The sequence below is a fragment of the Hyalella azteca genome, unplaced genomic scaffold, assembly GCF_000764305.2.
Source record: "Hyalella azteca isolate HAZT.00-mixed unplaced genomic scaffold, Hazt_2.0.2 contig5517, whole genome shotgun sequence".
Lineage (NCBI taxonomy): Eukaryota > Metazoa > Arthropoda > Malacostraca > Amphipoda > Hyalellidae > Hyalella > Hyalella azteca.
The window spans coordinates 26,690-47,085 of NW_025935705.1; the positions used below are offsets into that span (position 1 = coordinate 26,690).

A 20,396-nucleotide genomic window follows, 5' to 3' on the forward strand; every position below is an offset into this window, starting at 1 on the left:
AGATTTTAAATATTTTGTAATATCCAATTATTTATAAATATCAAGCATTTAATAGTTTTGAAATTTAATATTTGTCTTTTACTTTCTGGACAAGAGTTATACAGCACGACGCCATGCGGGGACCCCGGGCAACCCGCCATAGGGGTGTGCTCGCTCTCCCCCACCTGTACGGCCATGGGGGGGCAGGTCATGGGCACCTATAGCTGCCGTACCGGCGTCTGCTGCAGACGTGAGATTAAACTATCATCAATGCATTGCTATCAAAATAATCTCAATTCATTACAAGAATTCTAAATGCAAAATTATTTCAATGCAAGTTACTTTACCTAGACTTATGACTATATAAGTGCACGAGTTGAGAGAAAATCACTTATTGCACACTACTAGCATGCAGGCGTGAGACTAAACCATTATCAATGCATTACTATTAAAATTATCTCAATTCATTACAAGAATTCTCAATGAAAAATTATTTCAATGCAAGTTATATTAGCTAAACTTATGACTGTATAAGGACACAACTTGAGAGACAATTATTTATTTTACACTCGGAGCAAAGAGCACTCGCTGCCTATCCCGTACACAAAATGAGAATAAATAATTGTTATAATTATTGCGTCAGACAGAAGTAAACGGGCGGAACTATCAAAGATATTTGAGAGTTCACCACTCCTTCAGACAATACGTACCTGACGGTTTTTCATGCTAAACATAGCAATCATAACACAATCACAACACAATCACAACACAATCACAACACAATACCAACGCAATCAAAACACAATACCAACACAATCAAAACACAATACCAACGCGATCAAAACACAATACCAACACAATCAAAACACAATCACAACAGAATACCAACAAAATCACCAAACACAATCACAACGCAATCGCAACACAATCACAACACAATCGCAACACAATCACAACACAATCGCAACACAATCACAACACAATCGCAACACAATCACAACGCAATCGCAACACAATCACAACGCAATCGCAACACAATCACAACACAATCACAACACAATCACAACGCAATCGCAACACAATCACAACACAATCGCAACACAATCACAACACAATCGCAACACAATCACAACACAATCACAACACAATCGCAACACAATCACAACATAATCACAACACAATCGCAAAACAATCACAACACAATCGCAACACAATCGCAAGACAATCACAACACAATCACAACACAATCGCAACACAATCACAACACAATCGCAACACAATCACAACACAATCACGACACAATCACAGACAAGGAATGAATCGGCCGCTAAGTTCACTAACGACGCTCCTTTGTAATTGGGCCGCTACGTGTACATAGACCGATACATGTTCTTATATTGACACGAATGAAGAGAATTTGTACAAATAGCGATGCACTTCTTGCCATTGTGTGGGCCGTCCTGACCCAGTTTTACCCAGACGAGGGTTATATCTGTGCTACGCGCAGAAAGTGTGTCACTATTTATACAACATGGAAAATAAATTTTACGAGCGTCTGCCGCTACGCGTACAAGCGAATTTTGATAGTATACGGTCTTGTAACGCGTTGATATCTAACGAGCGCGTTGATATGTAACGAGCGCGTTGATATCTAACGAGCGCGTTGATATGTAACGAGCGCGTTGATATCTAACGAGCGCGTTCATCTCTAACGAGCACGTTGATATCTAATTAACGAGCGCGTTGACCTCTAACGAGCGCGTTTTACACAGCGCGTGCTGAGTGCGACGCGACGAGTGCGGCGGTGAACCTGCTGTGGCAGAGCAAAGACTACCTCACATCTTCCGTGTACCGAGCCTCAGCCTGCACTCTACACGTCGTGCCGTCACCTGACACCTGCTACATCAGGTGACTGCATCAGGTGACTTTATCAGGTCACTTCATCAGGTCACTGCATCAGTTGACTGCATCAGATATTATTGCAGGTGACTGCATCAGGTGACTTCATCAGGTGACTTCATCAGGTGACTGCATCAGGTGACTCCAACAGGTGAAAGAGTTAACGACCTCAGGTATCAGAGCGGCTTCTATCTCCCTTGTGTGACCAGGTGGACTGTTCAATAACAAAAGCGAAACAAATTACGTACTAAGACCCAAGAAAACATCTACCCATTTTGTCAACAGCGTCAGGCAGCTACTTCAGAAAATGTTTTACTGAATTAGTTATCAGGGAGCTATTTCATGAAATACTCTTATGAAATATTTAGCAGGCAGTTCTTCTATGATATCAAAAGTGGTCATTATTTATATCAAGATTGAGTGCTGACGACAATAATTCATTTTCAGGATTGATTTCACGGATATGGATTTGCAATCGAGTAAAGTGGACCAATGCGAATATAATTACCTGTACATCAACAATCAATACCACGGAGACAGCCATAAAATTTGTGGCACTCTTAACCATAAAACAAGTGAGTGAAATTTGTGTCAGTGTGTCATCAAGGAGAAACGTATTCTCAGTCAGTGTTCGTTCACAACAAAATCTATTGATAAGGACTGATAAATGTTTTATTATAACGTTTAATTTATAATAACTCAGCGAATTTGAGTTCAAGCATTTAAACTGCAAGATTTCAAGACACTCTAATTTTAAAATTCTGATTCTGCTTAGTTACAAATTAAGCCCAATACCCACATTAATCCTTACTCATATATTCGTGGTCAGCGTTCGCTAAAGTTGGTCACACCAGGATGGGTCTCCCCTTACCTATCGAGGTTAAACTTCACCTGCACCACATCCCGCACAAGTACAGCGTGTCGTTCAACCACGTCAAGTGCACCAGCATCAGAACCTTCAAGACCTACCGACAACAGCGACGTAAGTCAAATGAGTTCTAGTGCTATACTAAATGACTAAATGACTAAATGACCAAATGACTAAATGACTAAATGACTAAATGACTAAATGACTAAATGACTAAATGACTAAATGACTAAATGACTAAATGACTAAATGACCTGAAGTGATCGAGAACCCTGAAGTGATCGAGAACCCTGAAGTGATCGAGAACCCTGAAATGATCGAGAACCCTGAAGTGATCGAGAACCCTGAGGTGGTCAGGTACCTCGAGATGATCGAGAACCTCAATTTAGGCACCGAGGAAGTCGGGCGGCAGAGCAAACAGCTCAGCTATCCCAACAGACGGAAGCACGCCAGCGGAGATCGAAAAATCATCGATTATCTGGTGAGAGAAACGAGTTCACTTAAATTTTGAACATTTTTCTATTTCACCAGCACGTTGGTTGAATCTGGTTGTATTGCGTTGTGAAATAATACTTCTCGTGAACGTACTCTTCACTTTATACTCATGTATATTGTATAATATACCCAACTAAATATACATTTTTAACCTTATTTTCTGAAGAGATTTATCAATCGGCGAGCTTAGTAATTTCTTTAACTTATTCTTTTAAGCACTTATTCACACATATTTTCTAATGCAAGTTATCGAAAATTAATCACTTCTCCATTTATTCAAATAAACTTGAATTATCAATACAATGCCGTATAGAGATCAGTCACATGGAAGAGGCTCTTTTCGCTGTGACGTAATGTTTGTACTAAAGTGCAAGTCACAATACATGCCCATCATTTTTAAGCCATTACAATTATTATAATTCCATCAATAAATCAGCAAATTTAATTATTCAATTGCATTAATTATCTTTATAAACTCTATACTGTACGTCCACTAAACCTACTAGCATCGTAAGACTGACGATCTCAACCTTGTTCAAACACCATACCATTTAATTATTGTCTTATCTAAACTTAATCTTAATCTCGACTGTTGCCAACACATAAATTTATTTATAACCCTATCTAAATTTAATTTTAACTTTTTTGTGCTGCAGGGCCGCATGTTCGCCGTATCGTACACCAAAGAACCGCTCATCAGGAGCTGTCCGGTGACGTTCATCGCCCAAGATATCGTCATCGGTTCGTCTAGCTGCGCTCTCAGGCTCGGGTAAACTGTGGTGCTGCAGTTGCTTCATTTTTATATCTATTATATATCATTTATATTTTTATTCCTTGCATATTAATTGAATTTATATTTACAATATATTATTCATATTTATAATTAGAAATGACAAGGGTGTTATTTCTTGATTAAATTTTATGAATTTTCGGAAATTAGTATACATTCTTCGGATTTATCTCTACACAGATTATACAATAATCTTAAAGGTAGCTCCTTGTCGATGAGCCATGAAAATTAAGTATTACTATTTAAAATTTTATATTTTTTAATATAGCAAAGGAAAAGCCAATCATGAACTCCGAGATGACATTTACTAGTTTATAAATTGTGTAACGTTCCCGCGCCGCACTTCCAACAGCGGTCCTGGCACAAGCAAGGGGCTCATGGTGGTACATGGTTACCCTCACGACGAAAACATCGAGCCAAACCCTCGCACGGTAGGGGACTTGGCACGATATGTGTCCAGTCACGGTGTGGTCGTGAAGAAGACAATCTTCCACCCGATGTACAACCACGACACACACGAGCACGACATTGCCATATACTTCCTTAACAAGACCGTACCCACTGCCGTGCCTCTCAAGCTTCCAGTGCCAATAGGTAATTGGGTTTGCATGTCGTTTTTATTTCCATATTAATTAATCTCACAGAACTACGGTATTTGCTGATCGGAACATAGTTTTAATTGAGAACGTGCACTTTTCATATTGTTATATCTTGAATCTCATTTTTTTACTTATTATATCGCCTTAAACTTCGTGCAGGAGGGTACAGCTCAAAATTTCAACAATGTTCGGCATTGCTTTTCAAATATAAAATTAACTGTCAAAGTCTTCCTTTTGAATAAAAATATCATGAATAAACTGCCGAATGGTTCCACTTCAGACGACTTCGTGGGTCTGAAAGTGTTCATGGCGAGGTATCGTTACTACGACGTGTCCGACGACGTGACAATTCTCATAGACCCTGAGGAACTCGTCACTAAAGTCGTGCCAAACTCAGAATGTTCGAGGTCCTCACTGGCGGGTGTGGCTGCGGTCACGTCAAACGATACACTCTGTGTCGCGCCTACCGAGCGGGAGCTGCCCCCATGCTATGTAAGTTTTGCTGCAAACAATTCTGTGTTAATATTAACATTTCAAATTATAATGCTAAGTTAATCGAAATTGTATTACCTATATTAGCGTTAGATTGATCTGGTCGAACATACGCTTACGTGGCGTCGCCACGGGACTAAAGCGTTGGGTTCCGATAACCGACTAATTGTGTAAATAAGAGCTAATGTCTTATAGTATCCTGATAATGAACTTGAAGCATGCAGGTCATTGATTGATGAATAATTTAAACAAGAACTCACGTCTTATTGTTTACTGATAATGAACTTAAAGCAGGCCTGTTAGAATCACATGTAACATGTTCTTCATTTATCTAAAGAACTTACGTCGAATTTTTTATTGATAATGAACTTAAAGCAGACCTGTTAGAATCACATGCAGCATATTTTTTTTTAATCTAATCTATGGTTCATGGTACAGGGTGAGGTAGGGACACCAATCGTGCACATCGGAGGTTCAGGTGCCATCACCATGCTGGGTCTGATGATGGGTGGTTACCATCACTGTGCCGGTAAACACTCCTACGCTGAGCCTGCCATTAAAATAATCAATTATCTAGACTTTATAGACGTGGCCACGTCTCCTGTCGAGATCGTCGACTCTTATTCTACGGCGGGATCAGGGGCTTGGTACACGCGGCTCCTGGGGTGACAGTTGGGCGTCTTTTTCCAGACGAATTCTCATCTATTCGTAGGCCAGAGATTCATGTCCTTGTAAATACGCAGCAATCGAAGACGATGGCAATAAAAAAGATCAACAGGAATGAAGGCTCGGTTTGCAATGCTTGGAGGGCGATACTATCTTTTCAGATTGTCAAAAGTCATAGAAGCTCTACCATATGACCCTTTATACAGTGCAAAATTCTTTTGAAAATTTCTTGACGAAGCTTTGAGGATGAGAATGTACCTATACCCAAGCTTAGGCCTCGTTGATTAAACTTTGTCGTATTAGGTAATTATAAATTGTGCGTCGATAATTGATGGCCTTACAATTCACAAGTCTATATAATATAGATGAATTGAAAAACATTATAGTATTTATAAAATGCAGTCATTCAAACTTCAACAACACCAGTATATCTAAAATATAATAGTGGCAAAAAATGCATGCACTAACTAGCCGATAATTAATTTGTCTTTCAAAATTAACAGATCGATACCCTCGATAGCATTCATAGATATAAGTTTACAGTTTCCAATTTAAAGTTTAGTCTACTTACCCAGTAACCGGGGACAAATATATCGGTATTTTACCTTATTTATTGGTCAGGGGACAGGAGCGTGACAAGAACCCGGTGGGCGGAAGCGAAGGCTATATAAGGGCTAGTAACCTAAGTAAGGCGGGGGCTAGTAAGGCCCCCGCATGCATCAGTTGAGGCAGGTTTGAAATAAACATGACGAGTTGCTGTGATCGCGTTGACCGTATGCACCCCGCCAAACTTTTGATTAACGCAAAGCTGCTTTTCAAATTCATCTAAATTAGTTTTGATATCTTTTGTTGATTAGAAATCCTGATTTCGATACAAAAAAAAATAACTTGCAAGGGCTTTCTTTAAGATCCTCGACTATTGATGGACGCCTTGAGAGGCTGGAATTAGTAAATTCGCGTGTACAATTCCATTGCTCCTGATCAGGGTCGTTTCAAAATAGGCTCAGTTAATCACTATTATGATTAATTTCATACAATCGTATCGTAGTTAAAGGTAGCAAAGCAAGTCAAACGTAAAGAAAAGTTATTGAAACGAGGAGTGAATTGAATTTAAACTTGAAATCTTGAATGCTTGTTTTCTTGTGGCCGCGGGACGGATTCATTTCAACAAAAGTAAAAGCCAAGCGAAAATAAATGGCTGGAACTGCGTCAACGGAAGTGCAGCGGCAACAGGCAAGTCGAAGCGGCTTTCAAATTCAAATAAGGTTATAGTAAACTAAATTTATTCACTCGAGATCAAATTGTCACTCAGTGTGCTAAAAATAGGTGTTGCTATATACGGCGGTGTGTCAGTGGGAACTTTTCTAATTCCGGAAACCCGGCCCTGACCTAAACTACCCAACATTAAACTTACCCTAGATTAAACTAAAACTATAATCTTATGCTTGCGAAATAATGTTCAAGGAATGAACAAATTTAAGCAGCTGTGGAAAATTTCCCACACCATTGTGTACAATATCCAGCAGTAACAAATATGTACGCATTAAAATCAGTATAGTAAACAGTATCCGGGATAGGCAATACAACAATATCCTACAATGGCAAAAATGTGCTGATAACCGTTATTAATTTATTAATTGAACACAACGTCTTCGTTCGGAACGTTTCTGCACTGATGTACAATTAATTGTGCTCATGCAGGCGGGCATCTGCCAGAAGTGAAATACCGGCCACAGATCTTTTATTTATTGTTTAATTACCATAATTCATAATTATACTTTTATTATTTATAACTCAATACTATCTAAAATGCACTACTTTCTTGTATCACTCATCCATATAGAGCCCAACTGTTTACTCCTGCTACGAGATTTGTTAATGTTGAAATTCGTTGAAACGATGCGATTCAACTCTATGACGCCAGAAAAAAAAACATATTGTATTTTCTTACATATTATGGACCTATATTTTTCTTGTCGATTAATGTAGGATATAGGGCAAATCTAGCAACTGTAACACACTTTTTATTAAAGTGCTTGATATAAATAAATTGAAATTCATCAGGCCCAATGTTGGCTGCCCTGCGATCGTTCAGTAATGTCGGTCAAGGGGATTTCTTAAATAAAGAAATAGATACACATAATTACCTTCTTTTGGTGTTAAATACTTGAACATTTAGAAAATTTAGAAATAATTTATGCCCTCTTAGATTAATAAATACAGCGAAATCTAAATTTAGACGCTAGTGCTATTTTCAAAGTGAACAAAATGTAACCGAAAATCCAGCTCAGTGAATCACGACCAATTAAATTTAATAATATCAAACAGATTATCATTCAAGAAAACTTTTTGAAAACCTCCACGCACATTTGAGGAAGGTTAAAATCGTTGTTACTATCACATATGTTTATTGATGTTACTATCACAAATAATTAATCATTAATGTTACTATCCCAAAGGCTTATTAATGTTACTACCCCTTATTCTCATTGATATTACTATCACTAATGCTCGTTGGTGTTTGATAATTTGCCATAAGATTTCGCGAGAAATCCATCAATTTTTCACTAATTTTTCCCCAAGCTGGAATGTTCTATATAGGCAAACTCTTCTCTCGCTTTTCTCGGATTGCACAAAGTTCTAAGGAGAGGTTAGCGAGCACTTACAGTTTTCCAATATAATTCTGGAATCGTTTCGCCGCGCACGACTAATTCCTACAATCACTTTACGGTAAGTGAATGTAAATTTCCTTACAGACAAGTATTAAAGAAGATTCATTTTAGACTAGTATTAGAAATTTCGATCATTATTCATCGCTCGATTACGAATCACTTGAATTTCAGTTTCATTCAGACCGCCAATTTTTCCTAATCAACAAGCAAAACGTTAATTTTTCTCATTTCGATAGCACACTGCAATCCATATGCATTATAGTATTTTCTGAAAACCGAATGCGATCTCTAAAGAATATATTTAACGTTTCTTTCTTACCCAAGTTTTCCAGCATTGCGGTACGGGCTCACCATTAAATCAAACATCAACTATATTCTAAAAACTCGATGGCCTTTTCAAACGAATGAATGGAACGTTTTTTCGCCTGCATCTTTACGGTTCGCACTGTTGAAAATCCTGTCAATTCTCGTTACAAGTAACTTAATGAGATGTTCAAATTGCAAAGTCTACAGCACAGGTACCGCAACAACTACCATTGTTATGCAAAGAGTACGGTATTTTATTAGTATTTTAAACTGTAATTAAAAAGAGCTACACTTCACTGTGGCGTTCCCTCATGGCTCCAACAACCCTATGTACTGCACATTACATGGAACGGTCGAGTGAAAGAATTAATTGTCAAGTCGTAAATAACTTGCCTTTCTCCAGCATGACTTTCGGCACGCAAGACTTCCTAAAATGCCTGACACGGGCAATGTACTTCGAGCTGGCGTGATGCGGCCGCGGCACCAAATGTTAAGTCGTTGTATGGATCATTTCCACACCCGCGGATTGCGTAACGCTTGACGCATCCAACCAGCCGACCTTGTTGCGCTCAGTTGCAAGCGTAGGCAATTACTAAATTAGAGTTGGCGAGGAAACACACAATTTAAAATATTTATTGTCCGAATTGCAAGAACTCAAAATAATTTAAAAAGTTCAATTGCACATTTTATTTTTAATGAGAAAAAACTTCAACCCTTTTTTTTAATTCCCAACAATTAAATCGAGAGAAATGTAAACACAAACTATGTTATAAGAAATAATAAGTGACAGTTTATCCACGTAAATAAATGAAAATATATTTTGAGTGAAATTTTTACGAGCTTTAATCTAATTGGGTAAACTGGAATTAGTGAACTGTTTCAAGTATAGGGTTATTCTAAATGAGGGTCCCAATTTAATAAATTATGACTTATTCAAGCATAAATTCAAAATGAATCATTTATACACCAACAAAAAGAAAAAGATGCATCAACAAAAACAAAGATACACCAACAGAAAAGATATTTTTTACATATTAATATATATTCAATATGTCCCCCTTGTGCTGCATGGCAAACATTCAGACGGTAGCCAAACTCGCCCAACACACAAGAAAGCAAATATTCTGTTACGGAGTGCACCATAGCAGTGATACGGTTCTTCAGATCAACCAGAGCAAGTATTTCTTATGGGGTTACGTCAAGGAAGCTGTTTACGTCCCGCCTCTACCAGCAACTCTGGTTGATCTAAAGAACCGTATCACTGCTGCGGTTCTTCTTATCTTTCCATAGACGTATAAATTGTTCATTATACTTAAATAAAAACGAATTTATAAAATTGGCTCCATCATTTAGAAAAACCCTGTATAATTACCGCGTCTGTAGACCGAATATCAAAATACAATAAGTTTAGTTCTATCCAATAGTTGAGGCTTATTTCAAGCCAAGAATGCGGAGGTATTCCCGACCGATCGCCTAGCACACTTCACAACACACTTCACTATCACACTTTTTAGCTCACTTCACAACACACTTCACTATCACACTTTTTTAGCACACTTCACAACACACTTCACTATCACACTTTTTTAGCACACTTCACAACACACTTCACTATCACACTTTTTTAGCACACTTCACTACACACTTCACTATCACACTTTTTTAGCACACTTCACTACACACTTCACTATCACACTTTTTTAGCACACTTCACTATCACACTTTTTTAGCTCATTCACTATCACACTTCACAGCAATAATGTCAGTGACGCTGCAGTTCTCAAGACTGGCCAATAAAGCGCCGGTCGTTTCCTTGATTGAAGCTTCCCAAAATAAGCAACATGGACAAAAGAAGCCTGCAAGCTATTAATTTTTGAACGTAGTTTCATCACAAGCACAGCTTTTCGAGCCTCTGTGATGACTGCAGGCGATCTTGCAAGCATTGCACTGAAATTGAGGTCGACTGTTGTAGATGCCAGGGAGTCATATCCCAATAGGGCAGCTGTATAAAAGCTGAAATATATTTTCTGATCCAAGATAATCCATGCTTCGTCTGAAAATATTTTTTTCATTAATGTATACGTAGCAATAACATTTGGAAGCAGTTCAAGTTTTGCGTTTCTAATGTACTTCTTTCATCGTGTACACGACGGCGTAATCATTCTAGAAGATCGGACATTGTATTCATTCCTATTACATTTAATATTAATTTTGTTAACTTTGATACTTTAATATAATAAATAATGGATTATATCTGTTGTGGACGTGCCATTAAATAACCGTTATCTATTTACAATCCCTTTAATGGAAACACAAGTTTTGATAATACTGAATTGGCCAGTCATCGGCAATTTTGAAATGCATAAACAAAAGAAATTAAATTAATAAAATATGTATTGAAAATAAATAAATAAATAAATATTCATCAATAAAATGTGAAGAAAGGGAAGAAAAATGTTTGCAAAATATTTGGAAAATGAATGTAAAATGTATAATATATGTACGAGATATATATGGTAGCGAATTCCCAACGTATGGAAATTTTGTGATAAATCCTTGCTAATGCAGGTATAACTTCTAAAAATGTTCCCCACTATCGGAATGCTTGCAAAGCTGTAATAGCTGTAGGCGATATCTGGTCGTTGGAGAGCACGTAAAGTTTAACTATGATTTCCCTCATATCAAGACAGGCTTCTAACGAACCTACGAACTCATAAGCACTCAAACAAAATGCCATTAGTAAATTCAGTGAAAGAGTGAAAAAAATTGATGATCACTTGGCCGACATGGTTGAAAGTGCAAGTGTTAGGCCACATTGCATGCGTCAGCATAACTACACACCGGTCCATAAATTGCCTGCAAACTCTGAGGTTGGAGAACGAAATGTCATGCTTATCATAATTCACTCCAGGTCTTGAGCTCGTTCGACTTACAATAATATCATTCCAAAAAACATTTAGTTAATATTATAATTTTAATGAAATATTAGATGATCTAAGAAATTGCCTAAGCATTATAAGAATGAGGTTTTGTAACTTGGAGTTTTTTACCATGAAAATAATAAATGGTAAATGAAAAAAATTTCCAGGTTTCGTCGAAAAAAAAACTGAAATAATTTACGAAGAAAACTTTTAATTTCAGCAGCTTTCCTATCTTCGTCATTTGAAAGTTTTTAATAAAAAAATTAATAAAAGCATAACTAATATCAACATGAACGAGTAAGTAGCAAATTTTTTACAAAAACCTGCTGGAGAACATCTAAAAAAGGATCCATGACTTAAAATGATCTCGTCAAATAACTTTTACTTGGCGCACGTGTCTTCGATCGACCTTCACTTGGCCTGTCAAGCTCACCCAACTCGAGCCTTCAGTGCTCTTGTCAACGCCGGCTTCACGCGACCTTCACTTGGCCTGTCAAGCGCACCCAACTCGAGCCTTCAGTGCTCTTGTCAACGCCGGCTTCACTCGACCTTCACTTGGCCTGTCAAGCGCACCCAACTCGAGCCTTCAGTGCTCTTGTCAACGCCGGCTTCACTCGACCTTCACTTGGCCTGTCAAGCGCACACAACTCGAGCCTTCAGTGCTCTTGTCAACGCCGGCTTCACGCGACTTTCACTTGGCCTGTCAAGCGCACCCAACTCGAGCCTTCAGTGTTCTTGTCAACGCCGGCTTCACGCGACCTTCACTTGACTAAGCGGGCAACCTCCTTGTCATGTCGCGTGTCCAGGTCTCGTAGTTTAGTTTGGGAATCGAGATTAACTTGCAAAGTGCGAGAATCAACCTCTAAATGGGAAACAACGGAAATTAAAAAAATGTAAACTTAGATCAAGAAACTGTTTCAAAGAAGCTGCTTTATAATCAATAGAATGAAGCTATATGCCTATAGCTCATCAGGAAGAGGTTTCCAATCTACAGATCGTGATCACTGTGTACAAAAACTTGCATATTCGAGCCCTTTATGAAGCATCGAATAATCCGTTACATTATACGAAAAAGTCATTGAGATTTGATTCGGTCAATAATTAAGAGCCTAAAATATATATTTTTTAATCAACCGGCAAGTGCAGACAATTTGAGACAATTGAAACTTATGTATAGAACCCTGCTTCGCTCTAATTAGCTCTTCATAAATACCTAAATATTTTACTTTAGGATTGTAGGCGAACGCTTCCTAAAAACTCAGCGCATACTCGAGGAGACCGTGTCGAGCTGCCCGACCTGCGACGCCTCGGGAGAGCGGCCCGACCCGAGCTGGTACAGTTTTTATCGGGCCATGATTTGCAGGGTCATTCCGACGGTTACTCGCCCCTAAATTATTCTTATCGGGAATATTTCTGAGGTAATTTAATGACCTATTCTTTTCTGCCTGGACGGGCTATTGCAATATCGAATTCTTTCTCACAAATCCCTTACACAATTTTGTAGCAATTTATATATAATAAGGTACTCAGTACTTCGAACTCAATGATCTACAAGTTTGACATTTCATTTGAATCTTTTTCTTGCTTTCTTCCATCCATCATAGTTGCTGGCTTGTAATTAACGCTGTGTATGAGTGATATGCGGCTCAAGCTTTCGAACGCTAATGGTTTACAAGCCTCTGTGCAAGCATCAATGATGGCAGCTGTTCTTTTAATTTTTATAAATGAATCCATCATGCGACCAATTAACTTCTTATCGATAATTATACGAGGCAACGTAACTAACAAAACTTGTATTCTTGCTGTGCGCCACTGAAAAAAAAATCATACAACGATAATAACACCAATAATGTAATATATTTTGAAATTCATATTTTATTAATAATAAAATAACCAAACTACAGTAATAACATCACGACCGACGTGAAGCCAATGGGGTCTTGAATTCACTCGTGCGTGGTAACAGTCCAGTCTCTCCTTAGCGAGTTGGAGTTCGATTAGCAGCGTCATCTTTAGAGGGCCACTACGAGTTACGAATGCTGAAACTCATTGGTATGTTGTATATGTATGGCTAATCTGTCCCCGTGGACATATAAGCAACTTTTGCAACTAATGAAAAAGGGAGCGGAAAGTAAAGATTATTAACACTTAGTTGTAAAGTTTATGTATAGTTCGGGTGAAACGATTAAAGGAAATTTTTCGGCAAGGATATTAGGTTTTTTGACAGTTTTGTGGTTTACAAACATGAACGAAATACAATTTTGAACAGGAGATTTGATTGCAAGTTCATTTCTCATCTAACAAGAGATTTTATTGCAAGTTTACCTCCAATTTGCAGAAATTCTTACAAACTATCGCCTCATGTTGTTTAGAAACCGTTCAGCAATAAAAAAAACCTTACATTTTTTAACAGATGCTCGCCGCGAGAGCTTGAATGATGATCAGACAATTTATGTATTTTTCAATCTATAATTATCATCACAAGATTTTTAAGAAAAAAATACGATAAATCAAAAACCGGAGCGATTGGGGATCATAGCAGAGAAATTGTTCTACATCGTTCAACGGTCTTGATTATTGTAATGAAAGTGTGAAGTGATTGCTAGGTAAATGTTCAATTACCATCACAGTATGGGTTCAATTATTGGAATGTGTGAGCGTATAGTGTTTGATGCCGGGACTGCTTTCCATGCCTCAGCGAACATAATTATTGGAAAGTAAGAACGCAAAGTTTTTTGTAAGGGGAAAATTTTCCATCGCACACCTAACTGGAAAGATTGTCGGAATGATGTAATGTACGTAGCGTTCTCTTTACAGGGATCTATAATAGCTGGTAATGCCTGTGGACTTTTCATGGTATCTTGTTACTTTTATCTGTTATGAGACATGCTTCTCTTTCTCTTCAGCGTGACGTAACCCATTGACTTTGGTCACGGCTCAACGCACTGCAAGCTTGCAAGGGCCGCGCCTCGCATGGTATATGTCACAACGTTGTTGATCTTCAGAATATTGATTTACAAAAATTTATGGTTGACTCACGAATAGTTCTTCAACGACTTATTCCGTTGGTACGTTTGAAAATTCTTAAGATTCAAATACAAACTTGTTGTTTATACCTCCGAACAATAATGGAAATGTTTCGGTATTTGTTTCGCATAACTTTAAAATTCGTAAATCGATTTATCTCGTCAAAACTGTTTTTGTCCTGTAAATGTACCTTATAAATAAGACTTTTCATGCCTATAATATTTGGTTGGAAACTTCCTCTGCGAATGAGGGTTTTGGTGCTATATAAACTAAGAAACTTGTTATAAAATATAAAATCGAGATTTATATTTTGGTGATCGTAAATAAGATTACTCTTGGACCGCAACTTACGTTGTTGAATTGAAATAGCTAAACATATTTATGCATTAGCTAGTAGGAGATGACCTCACCCGGACTTTAAACGAAAGCCTTACAGAATATTTCGAAAGGCCTCTTTCTATTCAGAAATTACAATTTTTCTGCAAATATCTTTATCCTTCTTTATCCAGAACGAGAAAATCCGCAACACGTACAATATTATCACTTTGATATTGTTCAGTTATTCCTGTTAATGCCAGTTTGGTCACTGTGAGTGGCAATTTTGTCAAATTTATTTCGGTCCCTAAGACTTCAATATCCCCCAGGTAACAAGTACCCTGAGTTCGTTTATAAGGGCGCCAACCCAATGCCATGCTGAAAGCACCACCCTCGATGACTCCCAAGCGCCGCTTTTAGTGACACAGAAAAATGAAATGAGCTTACCAGGGCTCGAACGCACGGCCAGCTCCTCTTTCTTCAGTGTTACAACCACGGCGCTACAGTGGACTAATAACAGACCAAATAATGAAACTTTTTGACTCAGAGAAAATTCATCATTCAGAATAAATCTTCAAAAGGGTTAGAAAGAGAAACGCGTTATTCGAAAAATTTTATGCTGAAATTTTCTATGATATGCAGCACAAGTGAGTATCATGGCAACGAAAACATTTATAGTATACGGAAAACTGGGTGAATTCGACAAAATGTATTATTCAACAGTAACAGAAGCAACACTTATCTAGAAGTTATGAGAACATTAAAAATCGTAAATTGTGAGACTTAAATTCCTCGATGACTTAATAGTGGCCAGGTCCGTTCAAAACTATACTTTTCGAGGAAACGCCAAATCCAGGACTGGGTTTAAATCCACCGCTGACGAAGCCACCGCCGCTCTTGAATCCCCCACCGAAGCCAGCACCACCACCAAATCCTCCTCCACCGATGCCACCTTTTAAGCCTCCACTAAAGTCATCGTCGAATCCACCGCCGACATCCAAGCCCCCTTTAAGCCCTCCCCCGATTCCAGCCCCTACTTTTGATCCCCCTCCGAAACCGTATCCGCTGATAACGCCCTCTTCCTTTGAAATACCACCGTCATCAATGAAGCCTCCTCCAATATCACCACCCAAACCTTTCCCTCCTCCAAAGCCGACTCCAATATCACCACCCAAACCTTTACCTCCTCCAAAGCCTACTCCAATATCATCGTCCAAACCTTTCCCTGCACCAAAGTCGACTCCAATATCACCACCCAAACCTTTTCCTCCTGCAAAGCCAACTCCAATATCATCGCCCAGTCCCTTTCCTCCTCCTAAGCCTGCTCCAATATCACCACCCAAACCTTTTCCCCCAATAACTTCTTCTTCAACGATAACTTGCTTGCCGCCAAGGCCTGCGCCAAAACCAAGTCCTTTTCCTCCCAGGCCAACGCTTGCGCCGCCAAAACCTCCTCCAAATGAACTTCCGATGCCCCCGACGAAACCTCCATCATCAACGTAATCTACATCAACCACAGCACCCTTACCTCCTAAGCCAATACCTCCCCCAACACTTCCGAGACCAACACCGCTGCTTAGGCCCAATCCATGCCCTCCGAGACCAATACCAGAAGACAAACCAACGCCATCATCGACAAACTTGCCTCCCAAGCCAGCAGACTGAGCGAGTGCAGTTCTGAGATCAATTCCTCCGGGAAGAATAGGGTTATCACCTTCCTTGTAATTGACGAAGAACACTTCAGGCTGTTCGGGTATGTGTGGAACTTCGATAATCTTTTGCTTGTGTCCGTGAGGCTTCTTGCTAAGAAGGTAAACAAGAGTCTTCTGCTTAGGAGGAGGCACCACAATAGGCTTAATAGGATCGTCTTCAATTTGTGGAGAGCGGATGAAAACTAAGTTGAAGTGAACTTTGGGCTTGTGTTCAAAGTGAACTTTCTCATGATGGACTTTATAGCCGGGAGCCTTGTACAAGTAGACGTCCTGAGAAACTAGAGGCTCGACACAATCACCATGAAGAGTTCGCTCTAAACCTTTCCCGCAACTTTGCACGCGTCCTGCGAGATGTCCTAGTCCTTCAATACCACTGGATATGAAGCCATCAGCAACGCTTATTCCTTCACTGAGTCCACCGTGCACTCCATCGAAGCCCCCGAGGTCGTCACCGGTGAGGCCAAAACCACCCTCGTGGCCTAGGCCGATATCACCTCCGTGGCCTAGGCCGATACCTCCTCCGTGGCCCAGGCCGATACCGCCTCCATGGCCTAAGCCGATACCACTTCCATGGCCTAGGCCAATACCGCCTCCAAGGCCTAAGCCAAAACCGCCACCATGTCCTAGACCAATACCACTTCCAATGTGGCCACCAGAGAGTTTCGTTCCAATGAGCCTTCCACCGCTGAGTCCTCCACCGTGACCCAAACCAAATCCAAGTTTCCCTCCTCCGAGGCCGACTCCACCTCCCAATTTTCCTCCTCCAAGGCCGATTCCACCTCCCAATTTTCCTCCTCCAAGGCCGATTCCACCTCCCAATTTTCCTCCTCCGAAGCCAATTCCACCTCCAAGTTTCCCCCCTCCGAGGCCGGCGTCTCCAAATCCTTGAGCGAGGCCCACCCCTCCTAATCCACCAAAAGCTCCTCCGCCGTGAGCGAAGCTGGTGGAGACAACTCCTCCAAGTCCAGTTTTGTGTTCCCAAGAATCGCCGGCCACGATGCCGGAAACGGCAAGCACGCTCAGTAGCTGTACATAATGTCAGAAAAAAACAATTACTAAAATAAATTAATATTCCAATTAGTAGCATTAAAAGCTTTTAACTTGAAATAATTCAGTTATTTCGAATAATGAAAATGAAATATCGAATAACCTTATTCTGCTTTAATATCATTAAGTAAAATTCAAAGGCACAGTTCGTCCACTCATCAGTTAGAATTCCCAGGACCGCAGAGCAGAGGCAAATATAATGTGCGTCATTCCTATTCACAATAACTGGTAAATCGGGTAAAAGCAAAACGAACATAAATTTACACAATAAAACATGAAATCGTCCTAAATTTTCCACGTTAATACAAGGCACATTGATTCAAGAGGATTTCCAAAATTACTGGATTTAGCTAATTTCCCTAGCATGTTTTCGAATGAGCTGATATAGTTAACACCACCAAGCCATGTGTGAGAAGAGTTTGAGTGTCACACAGCCCACGAACCGCGGCCACACTCACCCGCGTGAACATGTCGAGAGCGTGTCGTTTGTCGAGTGCTTTCGCCGGTGCTGGCACCCGCGCTTTTATACTCAACCTGACCTGAAATTGTTGCCCCACCTCTCTGTGCAAAGGTCGGGCTGGCGGAGTTCGAGGGTAAAATTCTTCCTGTCAATCCTGCTGAAATTATCTCGCTATAACCCGCCTGCCTAGCGATGACTGTGCACTTTTACCGAACGTATTCAACTTCGCTAACCTTCACCCGAAATTTCCAGTTTGGTTGCAATTCTTGTGATGAACTACGACCATTGAAGGTCGGCCGGATATGTATGAAGAATGGATTATGACACATAATGACTATTTCTTAAGTTTAAAGGTTATTTAAAAAGCTAAAGGTTATTTATTTACAGTTTTAAAAATACATGTTAGTTATAAAGTTATGGCCTAGCGACAGGCTTAACCGAGTTAACAACCTGCGTCGTGATACACCTACAAAAAATGCCTCATTGATGTCATAATCGAGGAACTTTTCCCCAAAAATTTGTACTGAAGATAAATTATGGAAAACTCTATCGAAATTCGCTTATGTTATTCGAAGTCATATAGCAGCTCCAAAGTAACCGTGACTTCTGAACCGTCTTTGCCAGAGGGAATGTGACACCGTTCCTGTTATATTGTTTTATGGGTGATACCGTGTGCACTACAGCTGCTGCTGGTGCAATGACTGTGAGAACCTAATCACACTGCAATGAGAGAATATTATGTGGTTTTTGACCAGTGATATACTGTGACAGGTGCGGCTCTTTCTCCCAATTTGTGATGACATGTACTTAGCCTTGTTAGGTATATTTGTCATCATAACACTCACAACCAAATACGTATAATACGTATTTCTGAAATGCCACATTCATGGAATATCTGTTTTATAGAACTGAATGAACACCACGACTTTCAATAGACATTTGAACGGTTAGCATTGATGCTGGATCGACGTTCAACAGTCTTTCCAACCCATAAGTGTTCAACACGTTCGAGTCTATGTATATGAAGTTTGTTTCAGTGAACTCATCTTCAAAGAAGTTGACTTAAGCCGTGAACTTGTGTTTAAAGTGGTATTTCATTCCTTGTAATTGTTATTTTTCAAGTTAATATTTATGCAGACATATGATGAAATTTGTTCTTGGGTCAAGTAATACATGGACCTATTCTCTGTGTCATTCGTCCCATCGTCATTAGTTTTAAACAAGTCATTTTCAAACTACAAAAGATTTGCTGCAATGATTTGAAGCCGAATTCCGAGTCAAAAATAAATAATTAAATTTATCAATCCATTAATCCATTCGTCATTTATGGTTGTTACTACATATAACTTATACAATACATTACAAAGTTGCCGTAACGCAATAAGTTTAAAATTATTTTGTTATTTAACCAATATGGGAAGTTATACAATTCAGGCAGATATTGTCCTATTAAGAATACATGTCTTGTAAAACGCGATTTTTAACATTATAATTAACGCAGTCAATTCCGAACACCTCCTCGTCAACTTCAATCAACGTGTTGAGGTCGAGTATTTAATTATTTAACCAATTCATTTGATTCGTTCATTGCAGCGAAGAGCAAAAGATCGAGCTTTGAACCGAGCAGTCTAATTGTTTCACTAGAGGGGCCCATGACGATTTGCTTCATGGTAATCGTAATAAGTCCAATTAATTGCCTATAATTACGACAATGCGCACCGCAAAAATAAGGTCACATTTAATAAACTGGTTGCTTCTCAGAATTATTTTATGACGAAACTTCTTAATAAAATGGCAGTCATCGTTCGCTAAGAATTAAGCAACCTAGAGGAATGAACTAAAATATCAGGTAAGGATGATTGTGAAATTAATATGTATGGAAATAAATGAACGCACGACATGGGGCAGTGCTGTAACCATTGACCTTGTCAAACTATCAATTATGGTCTCCGATTAAAGATAATTCGTGACATTATAGAAAAATGTAATTTGAATATATAAAACACTAAAATAGGAAGCTCATCGCTCTAGATAAATTTTCATTTTATTCTGATTCCGTTACAAAATTTTAAAACAAAAATAATTTCCTCGAAAATATTTCCTCAACTAGATGTGAACAAGTTCGAAATGTTGTAGAATAAATCATCG

General features: G+C 39.0%; 2 protein-coding genes across 2 annotated transcripts; one reads left to right on the top strand and one right to left on the bottom strand.

The window, feature by feature from the left end:
- Positions 1-3,005: 3,005 nt before the first annotated feature.
- LOC108664883 (venom serine protease Bi-VSP) lies at positions 3,006-8,113 on the top strand. Its single transcript, XM_018151575.1, has 5 exons — positions 3,006-3,227; positions 3,898-4,010; positions 4,384-4,625; positions 4,911-5,122; positions 5,561-8,113. The coding sequence occupies exons 1-5, from the start codon at positions 3,060-3,062 to the stop codon at positions 5,789-5,791; spliced, it is 966 nt and encodes a 321-aa protein (XP_018007064.1). The 5' UTR covers positions 3,006-3,059; the 3' UTR covers positions 5,792-8,113.
- A 7,514-nt stretch (positions 8,114-15,627) lies between these two features.
- On the bottom strand, positions 15,628-18,291 carry LOC108664882 (glycine-rich cell wall structural protein 1). The gene is made up of 2 exons (XM_018151574.2): positions 18,247-18,291; positions 15,628-17,767 (listed from the first exon to the last, which is right to left on the bottom strand). The coding sequence occupies exons 1-2, from the start codon at positions 18,256-18,258 to the stop codon at positions 15,830-15,832; spliced, it is 1,950 nt and encodes a 649-aa protein (XP_018007063.1). The 5' UTR covers positions 18,259-18,291; the 3' UTR covers positions 15,628-15,829.
- Positions 18,292-20,396: the final 2,105 nt, after the last annotated feature.

What these genes read in the sequence shown, in the direction of transcription:
- LOC108664883 (XM_018151575.1), top strand. Translation starts at nt 3,060, where the DNA reads ATGATCGAGAACCCTGAAGTGATCGAGAACCCTGAGGTGGTCAGGTAC. An exon ending in GAAAAATCATCGATTATCTG is followed by an intron (nt 3,228 to 3,897) that starts GTGAGAGAAACG and finishes TTTGTGCTGCAG; the next exon opens with GGCCGCATGTTCGCCGTATC. An exon ending in CAAGCTTCCAGTGCCAATAG is followed by an intron (nt 4,626 to 4,910) that starts GTAATTGGGTTT and finishes GTTCCACTTCAG; the next exon opens with ACGACTTCGTGGGTCTGAAA.